General features: G+C 48.0%; 1 protein-coding gene across 1 annotated transcript; it reads left to right on the top strand.

Moving 5' to 3' along the window:
• Positions 1-1,694: 1,694 nt before the first annotated feature.
• LOC311619283 (keratin, type II cuticular Hb5-like) lies at positions 1,695-14,076 on the top strand (the record flags this gene model as incomplete). Its single annotated transcript, XM_084877483.1, has 9 exons — positions 1,695-2,117; positions 5,424-5,632; positions 7,038-7,098; positions 8,046-8,141; positions 8,779-8,943; positions 9,183-9,308; positions 11,806-12,026; positions 13,183-13,214; positions 13,925-14,076. 9 exons carry the CDS (start codon positions 1,695-1,697, stop codon positions 14,074-14,076), a joined length of 1,485 nt encoding a protein of 494 aa, XP_084733609.1.
• Positions 14,077-14,331: the final 255 nt, after the last annotated feature.

Raw genomic sequence — 14,331 nt, 5'->3', positions numbered from 1 at the left:
TCCTTAAAGATAGAGAGCGAGGTAGGAGAATGAGTATTCAGTGGCCACCATGCTTCCCTAAGCCACAGAGCACCAGCTTGTGTGGCCATAAGATCCTTGCCAGATACATCCAGGTGCTTGGGAAAGGCTTGCTGCCAAAAAGGCACGCTGGGTAGCGCGGCCTTGGCAGGGTCCGAACAGGGTTCTCTGGCAGCCGTGATGTCTGTTGACAGGGCCTCTCACACTCCAGCCTCTGTGGTTTTCTAGCTGAGGAGTCTGGCTAGGAATTGCCAACTTCCCTCCAGAAGCAGAGCACAGCAGGAGATTCAAGCTGAGATCTCCCCCGCCCCCCTTGCTCCCCTCGCCAAGCCCTTTTCCTGTAGAGGGGCATTCTGGAAGATTCTTTCTTGTTCTTGTCTTGGTGCACAGAGGTTCTCTGCAAAGAGTGCTTCACTCAAGGGCCTGGGGAGCTGGCCTCTGGCATAACTGTAGCTTTCACAAAGCAGTGCTCTCCCCATTGGGCTGCATTTCCACCTGCTTTTTCTGTGTCTGACAAAGAGGCACCTGTAAGATGAAGATGGGAGGCCAGGGGTGAGCAGCCCCAGTGGAGGGCCTGGGCTTTGCAAGGGATCTCAAGAGCTGGTTGATTTCTCTGGTTCTACCTCCTACCTCGGGCCTCTCTGCCAACTCTCCCCATCCTCTAGGACCTGCCTAGGTCTCCCTCCTTCCTGACCCTCCACTGTCATGAGTGGCCTGAGAAACCAAGAGCACGCCCTCTGCCTGGTCAGTCACCTTTTCCTCTCGCCATGGATCTTTCCTGCTCCTGTCTGGTCTCCCCCTGAGTCCCAACTTCCTCAAGGGCAAACTCCGCCAACCCAGCTTGGTTTTCCTCAGCATCTACATTAGTGCCTTGTTCTTGTTCTGCTGGGACGTTAGCACTTGCCCTGAATGAAGGCACCTCCTCCGGGCTGCTCCTGCACCTGGCCAAATTTGTAGACTAGATGGAGAACCTCTCCAGCTATTGGCCACTCCCCCTTGCGTCTAGTCTATCCAACTCAAGCAGTGCTTCCTGAGGACCTGATATGTGCTGGTTGCCATGTTGGAGATAAGCGCAGATAAGACTTGGTTTCTGAATTGAAGGGGCAGTACCAACAGCAATGACTCTGCTATAAGATGGGATGCGGTTCAGAGCAATAACAGGAAAAGGCTTGAAGAGGCTCACGCCGTATGTGCTCACCTGGGAGGATGAGCCAGGAGTCCTTGCAGCCTTAGGAGGGGTGTGGGATCTGCGTGGAAATACGGCCGGTGGGACCTTGATGGGACATGGGACCCTTCAATTCTCAGGAATGTGCTGGCCCAAGCCTCCACTTGCCTGTGTGGGATAATGACCTGAGGCCTACTCACAGGGCTAGAGAGGAATTGGGGTTGAAAAGATATGTCTAGGCCTGTGGGGTGGAACAGGCCAGAGACAGGCTTATTGGGGTTCAGGGTCTCGTGAATTAAAGGTGGCAAGTTTCAGCTTTCCTTCTCAGCTTGCCCCTGGGGGTGATTCCCACGCTCATAAATGGAATTAATAACTTTCTCCTGCCTTTCATGCTGTCGGGAGGCCTGTCGTCTGCCCTATAAAAGGCAGGAGCACTCACAGGTCTCTGGGGGTGAGACCGGGTGTCCTTCAGTCCCTCCTCTTCCCCTGGCACTGCCCACAGAGCAGAGGCATGGCGAGCCGGTCCTACCGCATCAGCTCTGGCTACGGGGCCAGGAATTTTAGCTCCTGCTCTGCCATCATGCCCAAGCCCGGGGCTCACAGCTGTGCCAGTGCCATGGCCTACCGAGGAGGCAGTCCTGGAGGCCCCGGCTACAGGCGCCTCGGGGGCTTTGGCAGCCGGAGTCTGTGTGCAGTGGGGTCCCCGCGGATCGCAGTGAGTTGTGCGCGCCCCCTACGCAGTGGGGGAAACTTCGGCTACAGAGCAGGGGGCCTTTGTGGGCCCAGCCCACCCTGCATCACCACCGTGTCCATCAACGAGAGCCTCCTCACGCCCCTCAACTTGGAGATCGACCCCAACGCGCAGTGCATCAAGCATGAGGAGAAGGAGCAGATTAAGTGTCTTAACAACAAGTTTGCTTCTTTCATCGACAAGGTGGGTCTGTGGGTTGTCCCCTGGGCAATGGCTTAGGCAGGGGCAAGGGACTTGGAACCCAATGACTGGCTGGGTTCAAATTCTCCCAGCCCTGCTACTGATGAGCATGCAGCCTTGAGAATGTGGCTGCATCAGGATCTCAGTTTTCAAATGGTTGTGTTGAGAGTCAAAATTGCCAACAATGGATGGGAAACCACTGGCCAGAACAGGAAGGAATATTGCTGCTACTTACCCTGCTCAGCAAGAGTGAATGTGTGTCTGGGGCCCCATCCTCTGGATCTCGGCCATCACACAGTGAGGGGTGGATGGGGTAAGCTACTCTGTTTAGGTTGGTGTCTGACCCATCCCCAGCAGGGAGAGGGGGCCAGGATAGGAAGGGGCCAGAAGCTCCTTTCCTGTAGGGACATCTTCGAAGGCTGGGAGTTCCTAGGACTTCTGCCCTAGGTGCCCTCCCTGACCCAGCACTTCCATTGATGAAAGACAGTGAGTTGAGAAACTTCAGGGCGGTCCAGGAGAGGCTGTTGAATTGCACTTTTCCAATGTGGCAGTTTCAGAGCTCTCCTTGTGGCTGGATACACAGCTCCGGTTTCCTTTGACCCAGTGATGCCCCCTCTGGGAGCCTGGAATCTGATCTTTGGGGGAGAACAGCTCCTGGAGTCCCAGGGAGGAAAGGCTCACCTTCCAGGGTGGAGTGGTGTGCACAGCCTGCATTGGAAGGTGCACACCGGCTGCTATGGGTGAGAACTCTGCTCTCAGACAAACACCATCAGAAATGGGCGTACCTGCAAGGGAAGGTGCTGTGCATCTGTTCTTAACACGCTCCTGGCTGTCCAAACCACTCTTCCTTCCCATCGGCACACAGAAGCTGACCCTGGGACCATGCAGGTTGTTCACTGCATAGGGACATCCACCGAGATGGGGGAGGGGAGGTTAAAATCCAGCTCTTGCTCTGTTCACCAGGCTGTGTGCCCTGAAAGGGGCTGCATCTGCCTGGAGGGGCACCATTTCCTAATTTGCTTGGTGAGGACCCTGAACACGCAGACTTGAAAGGGATCTTTGCATGTGGCCTTTTGGGCATCAACTCAAGTATACCGCTCTCTGTTGGGAAGGGTCAATCCCTCTCCTGGGGTTGCTGACAGTGTCTTACCTCCTTCCAGCGTTCTTCCTCCAGGATGCATTCCTGCTGTGCCAAGTTCATTGCTGTGGTGGATTTAAGCCTGTAGAGCAGGCAGGCCAGAGAGCTGCCCTCACGACCTGGGCCTGCATGTGGAGACCCAGGGTTTGGGTTCCTTTTCCCACAAAAATGGGCCATTGAGAGTTGCTTCACATCAGCTTGTTCTCTCAGAAGTTTCGGACTTGAGAGGAGAACCTAGTTTAGGGCTGGCAGCTGCATGGTGCCTGGGGAATGAAGCCAAGCTGAGAGACATGCCACCTACAGGGGCAGCTGCTGCCTCTCACTCCAAACACAGGCCCAGCATTGCCCAAGCATCCGGTTCGTCAAGGTCAGGGAAATCCGAATACTTGCCTGAAGTCACTCAATTATTAAATGTTGGCAGTTAATCAGATTTTTGTGCAGCCAAATAACACATGCCTGTGGGCCAGATAGGGTCTGTGTATATTGCTGAGGTGTTCCCATTGCCTCAGTTTACCTTGAGGCTCAGAGAGAATGAGGCATGGTGGTTCGTTTGGCAGCGAGAGATCTCCTAACTTCTGGTCCAGGGTTCCCCCTCCTGGCTCCTGCACTCCAGAGTCAGAGTGAGGGAGGGTCATGGTGAGTGCATTTAAACATCATTTCCATAAGAAAAAGGAATTCCTCGTGCAGGGAATGTAGTCTGGTGCAGCCACTGTGGAGAACAGTATGGAGCTTCCTCAAAAAATTAACAATGGAGCTCCCATTTGACCCAGTGATTCTACTTCTAGGAATGTATCCCAATAAATCAGAAACACCAGTCAGAAAGAACATATGCACCCCTATGTTCATAGCGGCACAATTCACCATAGGTAAGATTTGGAAACAGCCTAAGTGCCCATCAGCAGATGAGTGGATTAAAAAACAGTGGTACATCTACACATTGGAATACTATGCCGCTATAAACAAGAAGGAATTATTACCATTTGTAACAGCATGAATGGAACTGGAGAACATTATGCTAAGCAAATAAGCCAGAGAAAGATAAGTATCATGTGATATCACTTATTTGTGGAATATAATGAACAACATAAACTGATGAACAAAAATAGATCCAGAGACAGAGAAGTATCAAACGACTGTCAAACCTCAGAGGGAAGACAGGGGAAGAGGAGGGGGAGGTAAGCGATCAACCAAAGGACGTGTATGCATACATTAGCATAACCAGTGGACACAGACACTAGTGGGGTAAGGGCACGTGCTGAGGAGTGGGGATGGCCGGGAAGAGGTCAAATGGGGGAAAAGGGAGACATATGTAATAACTTTGAACAATAAAGTATTAAAAAAATAAAAATCACTACCATGAAAATGCCCACAAATTTAGCATCTTAACACAACATGCATTTATCTCATGAGCCTGAAACCAAGCCATCAGGAGGACTGCATTTCCTTCTGGAGGCCCTTTTCCAGGGACACCCAGGTTTCTGGCAGAACTGAGTTCCATGTGGAGGTCGGACTGAGGTCCCTGTTCCCTTGCTGGCTGATTGACAGGCAGGTATTCTCAGTCTCTAGGGGCTGCCTGTCTTCCTAGACTCATAGCCTTTCTCCATCTTCAAAGCTGTTGATAGTGGTCGCATGCTTCTCACTTCTCCTGTTTGAACCCTCTCTGCTGCCTCCTTCTTCTGGGCATCTCTCTCATCCTTCTGCCTCTCTCTTCCACTTTGAAAGGCAACTACTATGGGAGTCACCTGGATAATTTAGGATAATCTCCTGATCTTCGGTTCGTAATCTTAATTGCATCTGCAAGACCCCTCTCACCAGGTAATGCAACTTATTTATAGGTTCTAGGGTTAGGGCATGGCCATCTTTGAGGGGCCATTTTTTATCTACTACATGTAGTTTGTGGAATTTTTTTCAGGATCAGATGCTATTTTATTCTGTGCAGAATAAACAAATCCCAAATAAATTGTGAGCTTTTTCTGGGAGATGGGGGAGGGGACGCTATTTGGGGAACAATGGTGAACTGTTCTTTTAGACTTTCTAAATGATTTAATCTTTGGGGGAAGGTCACAGCTGCTACAGGTCAGGGGCTATCCCAAAAGGCAGAGAGAGTTCCGGGAGACCAGAAACCTCCCTAGACTGCCCACTGAGTCTCTTTTCTTCATCCTTGGTGACAGGTGCGCTTCCTGGAGCAGCAGAACAAGCTGCTGGAAACCAAGTGGCAGTTCTACCAGAACCGCAAGTGCTGTGAGAGCAACCTGGAGCCGCTGTTCAGTGGCTACATGGAGACGCTGAGGCGGGAGACTGAATGTGTGCAGGCTGACAGTGGGAGGCTGGCCTCTGAGCTCAACCACGTGCAGGAGGTGCTGGAGGGCTACAAGAAGAGGTAAGCATGACAGGGCTAGGGGGTGGTTATAGGCCAGGTGGGGTAGGTCCAAGCTGGGTCAATACAACTATCCTGGAGGCAGACATAATTGAAGTTCACGGTCCTTTCAGGCTACCAATCAGGTGGTTTGCATCATCAGTTCGCTCCACCTTGTCTGGGCTCCCAATTCCTGCAGCTTATCTTGGGGACTTAGCAACAATCTGGAGAGAAGGGGTGCTCCCAGCTGGGAGGGATGGGGCATATGCCCAGGGCACAGACTGACCCAGAGATGGAGAGAGAGAGCAAATGAAACAGGAGGACCATGGTCAATAGGGCTGGAAAGCAGAACATGGGAGCAGTAGTCATGAAAGATCCTGGAAGAGAATTCTTGAAAATGATCAGGCCAATGCCATTAAAGATATCTGATGAAATTGGGTACTTCTTTTATTTAGGCTGCAGATAAATCATTAGGCTTTTGTTATGCAAGGCTCTACAATTCAAAGGTCCAGGTACATCTTTTATTTTAACCTGACTTGTTTAGTTTGGCCATTATCTAGTTTTACTCGCTGGATCACTTATCTTGCCCCACTTCATCTAGTAGACACGAACACGCTGAAAGGTGATTTTGACATAATCAGCTGTGGTAATTCTAATTGGAATTCTGGCCTTGGAAGGTCAGGTTTTACCAACAGATGGACCCAGCATTGGGTCTCCACTTCCCTTGGGGGGATGCAAATGCAGACACAGTTCTGTTTGCAGGTGCCAAAGTCTGTCTCCTACTCTAGGAGTATGTGGGCCAGTGATCACAGAGCTCAGAGTTTATAGAAGCATTAATTGCCTGTAATTACAAAACTGTGAAAATCGTGCTATGGGAACTCTGGTCTCTCTTGTTGGCTGGGGCAGGGCTGCTCCAGGGATAAGTCCTCACGGGCAAGAACGAACCACAGGCTGGTGGAGGAGGACTGTGAAAATGCCCCAGCAGTCTGGGCAGAGCAGACTGCCTCCAGTTTTTCAAGTCCTTGGATGTTGGGGGAGGAGAGAAAGAATGTCATGGGAATGGCTTCATGGAGCTTTATGTTTTGTATAATTTTAGGATTGTAGGGCTCTTTGGAGCAACTGTCATTCATTTATCTCACAAACTTACTGAGTGCCTTTCCACCTACCAGGCAATTGAACCCAAGTTGCAGGCAGAGTAAATGGCTTGCCTGAGGATTTGCAGGGACCTCACTTCCAAGCTTGGGCCAGAAACCAGAGACTTGGACTCCATGTTTAGTGTCCTTTGGTGGGTTCTCTCTGGCTGGGAAATAAAAGAGAGGCTAGCCTCTTCTCCCAAGGCACACAGAAAGTCAAGGGCAGAAGCAGGGAGTCTTGAAAACCTAGGGTTCGCTAGCCGGCCACAGCCCTCAGCCGTGCTCTCTCCCCTCAGGTATGAAGAAGAGGTGGTCCTCAGGGCCACAGCTGAGAATGAGTTTGTGGTGCTGAAGAAGGTGAGTGACTATTTCCATACGTCAAGCAGCTAACTCTTGGATGGTGAATCTATGAGACCGGGCATCTTGCCAAGGTCATGTCAATCCATTGGGGTGGTGGGCATTCAAGTCCCCTGGCCAATGGAGGCTGGTCTGGCTTTGGAAGTAAGTCTTTTGGCTCCCATGCAGGAACCCAGAGTGTATTGACCAGGCTTCTTAAAAAGAAAACCTCATCCTACTGCTGTCTGACTTTTTGTAAACTCCCTGATTAGCTGAAATGGTCACTTTTAAACCCATTTCACTCTCATGTAGACATTGCCTCTCGGTGGGTTCTCAGCTTGCTAGAGATTTTGTGACAATGTGCCATTTTGTGGCAATGGCAGATGATGACATAACAGAAGAAAAACTGCTAATGATTTTCCTTTTACTTTAAGTTGGTGAATTGAAGTGTACACGTATGTAGTTTCACACATAACGTGCTCAGCAGCCACCTTATCTGTGAGTAATCACAGAACAGAGAGAAGGCTGGTAAAAATCTGCCATGGAGGTGTGACCTTGGTCTCAGGCAGGGAGGTCAGCTATTTGGGGGTTGGGTATTGCCTGACCTCGGTGCCAAGGATGACCTATTGGGGAGGTGCACCCATGGCTCTGTGGCTACCTCAGGGTCATGTTCCCAGGGCCAGTTTGACTCAGTGGCAGTAGTCTGTGGTTTTAGGTTAGGATCTTAGGCTATTTGTTTAATCAAAACCCCCAATTCTGGAGGAAATGAAAACTCTGTAGGGGTCAGACTTCTCTTCACTTCCTGTCTCTTATGGTTTATGTGAAGGGAGGTAAAGGCAGTGGCAGATAGCAAAGGGCCTGTTCCCACTAGTAGGGCCCTGAAAGTGACTTGTAATTGCAGGCTGGATGAGCAGGGGCAGGGGGTGGGCCAGGAGGTGGTGCCAGGGCTCTCCTGTCTTCTCCATCAGGACATAGACAGTGCCTATCTGCGCAAGGCGGACCTGGAGGCCAATGTGGATGCGCTGAAGGAGGAGATGCACTTCCTGCAGGCTCTCTATGAGGAGGTGAGTCTCTGGAAGAGCTATTGAGAGAAGAGACAGGAGGGTTTCCTTGGGATGTGGCCTGTCCTGGTTCCTTGGTTCTAGGGAAAGTTGTCCATTCCTTACTCATCTAGGATCTCAACCTCCTTTCCGTTTGTGACTGAGACCTCCTTTCAAAATGACAATGGATGATGGCCTTCCTTTAAAATAATTAGAAAGACTATATAATTCATTGCCTGCCCACACAGCTCAACATGAAGTAGATATTTGATAATAGAGCTCTCTATATATAATAATTATTATTATAGAAACTTAGGATTCTAATTCTGGCCATTATCTGGTTGGCTGGATTTTTACATAAAGCTACCACTGATCTGGAGAGCTTAGGCTTCAGAGATAGTCATTCAGTTTATTCCTGATCTTAGAAATCTGCCCCTATTTATCCCAGCATTGATGGAAGTCCACCTTATGCATTGCCTTGAAGCTATGGTTCAGACTCCAGCCTTTTCCTCTAAAAATTATACTTAATGTTTTTCTGACTTGTCAGAAATTTTCTAATTTATTTATAAAATTTTCAACTTGGGACTGTGCCTTTGAACCTGCAGAGACAGGAATGGGAAGAGGATTTGGAGCTGAGGGCCCTGTCTATTGTCTCCTACAGGAAATCTATGTCCTTCAGTCACAAATCTCTGACACTTCAGTGGTGGTCAAGATGAACAACAGTCGGGAACTCAACATGGACTCAGTTGTGGCCGAGATTAAGGCTCAGTATGACGATGTGGCCAGCCGCAGCCGGGCCGAGGCCGAGTCCTGGTACCAAAGCAAGGTAAACTGGAGGACTGGACTGCCCCACACACCATGACTCTGGAGCTTCCCTGGGAAATGCACCCAGGCACTCAGAGGGGCTGTAGTTGTGGTTCCAGGTTCAGAGCTTGGGAAGGAGTTGGGGCTGTTGCAGAAGACTAGGCTAGTTAGTCTGGGCTGGGTGGGATCAGTGACCTCTCAGCACACCCCCCAGCTACCTAGTGATGGGTAGTTTCCACGTGTTTGTCTCCTGACCTGCAGTGTGAGGAGATGAAGGCCACAGTGACCCAGCAGGGAGAGAACCTCCGCAGAACCAAGGATGAGCTCAACGACCTGAACCGCATGATCCAGAGGCTGACAGCAGAGGTGGAGAATGTCAAGCAGCAGGTGGGGGACACTGAGGACTCAGCACACCTGTCGTTTCTGATCTGCTTTCTGCTTTCCTTCTACCTTGAGGGGCTCCTGCTATCTTTGGAGAGGCTTTATTTTAATCACCTGCATCTGAAGGACTCACGGTGCACAAAACATTGTAGGAAGAGGGTTGTTCTATCTATTTTAAAAATATTTTTATTGATTTCAGAGAGGAAGGGAGAGGGAGAGAGATAGAAACATCAATGATGGGAGAGAATCATTAATTGGCTGCCTCCTGCACGCCTCCCACTGGGGATTGAGCCCTCAATCCCTGCTAATTGGAATTTAAATGTTCACTTCTCTGATTAACTAGTGACACTGAATGTCTCCTCATACACTTACTAATCATTTGTATTTCTCCTGCTAAGAATTGCCTATTCATATCATTACCTATTTTTCTATTGAACCTTCTGTCTTCTTGGTGATTTGCATTATTCTTTTACTCATTCTGTCTAGATTGTAACTTTTAATCAGTTACACCAGCTGCAATTAATCTATTATCAATCTGTCACTTGTCTGTTTGCTTTGTTCTGGTATCCTTTACTAAAAAAAATCTTTAACTTGGGTGTGACCAAATCCATCACTTCTTACCTTAGTGGGTTATACTTACAAAGGTTTGAGGTCATAGATTTATTCTCTTTCATTTTGTCCTCTACTCATTGTAGAGTTTTACCTCTCACATTTAGGCCTTTAATCCATCTGGACTTTATTTTTTTGTATATAATTTAAATCATCTACATACACTATAGCAAAAAAAAACTATATCATGCAATCTATTCTTTGCCCATGGGCTTGTTCTATCACCTCTATCATAACGCTGAGTTCCCTCATATCCCTGGCTCAGTTTCAGTCCTCACCCTTCTGTAGGTTGTTCTCATCCTCTGTGTAAGATGTATCACAAGTAATTTGTTACTCTTAATAGCTGAGGTAATAAAATATGGGAATGGTTTACTTTTCAGAAGTGAAATTAGAGAAGATTTATTGCATTCTGATATGCTTTTAAAATATTTATTTTATTGTGGTACGAACATAGCATGAGAATGACCCTTTTTAACAAATGTGTAAGTGTACAGCATACTATTGTTGACTAAGGTAGGATGCTGTTCAGTGGATCTCCAGAGCTTATTCATCCTGCATTAGTGACTCCTCATTCCCCCACCCCTCCTCAGCCCCTGGTAACCACCATTCACTCTTTGATTCCAAATCTGACTATTTTATATATTTAATATACTAGTAAGTGGAACCATGCAGTGTTTGTCTTTCTGTGCCTGACTTGTTACACTTAGCAAAATGTCCTCAAGTTTCATTCATTTTGCTGCATATTCCAGGATTTCCTTTTTTATAAAGGGTGAATGGTACCCATTTTATGTATAAACCTTATTTTCTTTATCCGTTCATCTCCCCATGGACATGTGGGTTGTCTTCACATCTTGACTATTGTGGATAGTGCTGTGATGAACACAGGAGTGCTAATATCTCTTTGAGCTCCTGATTTTAATTCTTTTGGGTAGATAACCAGAAGTGGAATTGCTAGATCATAGGGTAGTTCTGTTTTTAATTTCTTGAGGAACCTCCATACTATTTTCATAGCAGCTGCACCATTTTGCATTCCCACTAACGGTGCACAAAGGGTTGCAATTTCTCCACATCCTCACTAACACTTGCCTTGTTTTGTTAATAATAGCCATCCTGATAGGTGTGAGGTGATCCTCATTATAATTTTGATTTGCACTTTTATGATGATAAGTGGGGTTTTGTTTGTTTGTTTGTTTTGTTTTCTATATACCTGATGGCCATTTGTGTTTTCTTTGGAGAAATATCTATCCGGGTCCTTAACCCATTTTTACAATCAGGTTATTAGGTTGATTTTTTTTTGTTTTTTTTGAGTGATGAGTTGTTGGAGTCCCTTCTGCTTTCTTAGGTGGGGTCCAGGGAGAAGCTGCAGTTAGTGTGCTGGGCATTGTATAATAAATGGGAACTTCGTTCATCATGCTCTTCTCAAAGAAGATCCACACAGTGGTCTCTGAAAACCTGGAGTTGGCGCTAATTGGGTAGCTTAGGGCAAGTCACAGCCTCTCTGAGTCTCACAGTGAGTTTCTGTATAATGGAATAGCAAGGCCTACTCTGACAAGCTGACAGAGTAAACTAAAGGTCAAATACGAAACAACTGTGAAAGTGCCTTGTAAACTAATGACAGCAGACAAGTATAAGATAATATCACTAATTGTCAGTCCTATTTCAGTGCTAACAATTCCTCCCTCTCATGGCTCTTCATGGATTTGAGTTTTACAATAAAGTGGTACAAAAATAAAGAAAGCAAGCTCCAAAATGGATATTATTTCCCTTCTTGGTTAATTAAAAATTTGTCCATTTTGAATGGAGGTGAAATAGGATGACCAAGGTGTGGGAGACCCACCAGGATCCCCATAGCCTGCACCCTTCTCAAATTCCTTCCCTCCTCTCCTCCCCCCAGCGTCGCAAGCTGGAGGCCGCTGTGGCCCAGGCGGAGCAGCAGGGCGAGGCGGCCATCAGCGATGCCCGCTGCAAGCTGGCCGAGCTTGAGGCCGCCCTGCAGAAGGCCAAGCAGGACATGGCCTGCCTGCTCAAGGAGTACCAGGAGGTGATGAACTCCAAGCTGGGCCTGGACGTGGAGATCGCCACTTATCGCAAACTGCTGGAGGGCGAGGAGAGCCGGTGAGGACAGGCTCGGGTCACTTCACATCTCAGGCTGGGAGAGTGCTGGACACAATCCTCCAGGCTGCTCAAACAGGGAAATACTCTAGAGATCATGGGGTCCAGACACTTCCCCATTTTTAAGATAGAGAAACTGAGGCCCAAAGAGGGGAAAGGGCTGGTCCAAGACCACAGCTACTTAGTGGTGAAGCTAAAATGGTACCAGGCTGTGCTGACTTTGAACCAAGAATTGGGGACAGGTGAGATCTGCAAGGGAGGGAGCAATGTGGCTTTACACCTGGGATGGTGCGTGGGCCTCTAGCTTTGAGGTGGTCACATCGTTACTGCCTCCTAGCTGGGTCCACTGGAGGGGGGAACAGGCTGCACGAGGGAGTAGAGTATACAAGGTTAAGATCACAGGCTGTGAGCCAGATCTCCTGGGTTCAAACCCCAGCCCTAACACTTACTAGCTATGAATTCCCATGCCTCATCTGTAAAACAAGTAATCATAAAACCCACCACTTAAGGCTGTTGCATGGATTAAGTTAGCTAATGGAACATAGTAAGCACAAGTAGTGCTGGTTATTAGAATGAGAGTATCTTTATCAGAGTAGCCAGGCAGGGCTGTGCCCACATAGAGGCTCTTTATTAACATGGTTAGTGTTAGAAATCCGACATGAGTGGTACCCCAGGCAGCTGGCCACGCTGCTGGATTTGCACCGTGCTTGACCCCAGCAGCTAAACTTTTCTGTCCATTTCCTCGGGACTTTGGGTGAAGCCACTAGAGCTATCTCCTTTCACCGTTAATACAACCCATTCACCAGCATTCTGGGAAGCACTTGGCATTTGCACAGTGACACTTTCATTATGATAATAATAATTAATGTATTAGGTACTAATAACTTAATCATGTTACGAATAATGTGATGTCCCCAACACACAAGATTTTAAAAGGTGGTTTAGTGTATTCTACTTTTCATATTGAGGCCATCGGCCTTTTAGTAGACCTGTCCTTTAGGGATCCCAGAAAGCAGTGCCAGCACTGGTGCTGTCTGCAGTGGGTGGGCAGCATGCCCCCAGTCCCTCATCTCCTCTCCCCTGTTTTAGGATGGATAATAGGTCTGCTACAAGGGCAGGGAGCTTAGTTCTAATGCCCACTCTCTCCTCTCCCCTGCAGGCTGTGTGAAGGCATGAACTCAGTCAACATATGTAAGTTGGGGTTGTGGGTGGGCATGGTTCTTTTGGGTGTCAATAGTCTTAAAATTAGGTTGCATCTAAATAGTGACCAAACCTCTGTCTGTGGGGCACAGGGAAAAGTGGTAGTAGCTGAGGTCTCTGGGATCTGGACCAAGTGATGGTCCAAAATATTCAAACCCTACATGGGTCCATCTGGAACATCCATGGAGCCTAGGCTAATGAATATGTTAAGTCTTTCCCCCCTGCTCCGTTTGGTTCTACAAAAATAAGTCTTTCAATTTAACACAGAATACTCTTCAAGTGGTACATGTTTTAATAAGAAGAAACACTAGATGTCTATTCTGATCATTTGGCAGCCCCTGCAGGCAATTCTCAAATCTTTCTGTTTAATAATTCAGTGTGTACACAGAACCTAGTCTAGGTGTCTATCTGTTCTCCTCATCTTCCCAACAACCATATTTCTAGATGATTCTTCCACTGGAATCCATCAGATTTTGCTCAAAAATTGAATAAACATATCTCAACATTAGTCTGATTCTAGTAGTTATGTGTCCAATTTGCTAACCAAGTTCCTTCAAGAAGCAAATGGCAGGGGGTTTAAGATTCATGTTGTTGGTCCCTTGGAGTGTGAAGAGAGTTAATTGCTGGTTCCAAAAAAAAAAAATGTTGGGTCACGCCATGTCTGGGATAAGAGAATTCTAACCCGGTGTCTCCATTCACAGGTGTGAGCCGTTCCCAGGGCGGTGTGGTCTGCGGAGACCTCAGTTCCAACCTCCCTCAAGGCCTGGGGAGCGTGGCCCTCAGCAGCAGCGCCCTCTGCCCCAGCGCTGCAGCAGGGGCATGTTCCAGCGCCAGATCCGTGCGGTTTGCATAGTCGGGGGTGGAGGCTAGGACTCTGGACGGACTAGGTCTGATAGGGACAAGGGTGGGGAGCAGGAGGGGGAAATCTTTTTTCTCTCTGGCCCAAATATCAGTTTGGTAATTTGCCCTTGCTGGGAACCCAGACTAACTCTCCAGTTTCCTTCCTATCAGAGTTGAGATTTACTTTGAGTGCAAATCCTGGGTTTGGCATTATTACCACTTCCATTGATTCCTTCCTCCTGGTGGTCCAGGAAAGGGACCTATAGGC

This window comes from Pipistrellus hanaki, assembly GCF_964339955.1.
Source record: "Pipistrellus hanaki genome assembly, chromosome: 3".
NCBI lineage: Eukaryota > Metazoa > Chordata > Mammalia > Chiroptera > Vespertilionidae > Pipistrellus > Pipistrellus hanaki.
Note: the sequence above shows the minus strand (reverse complement) of the source record. Positions and strands in the feature narration are given on the sequence as shown.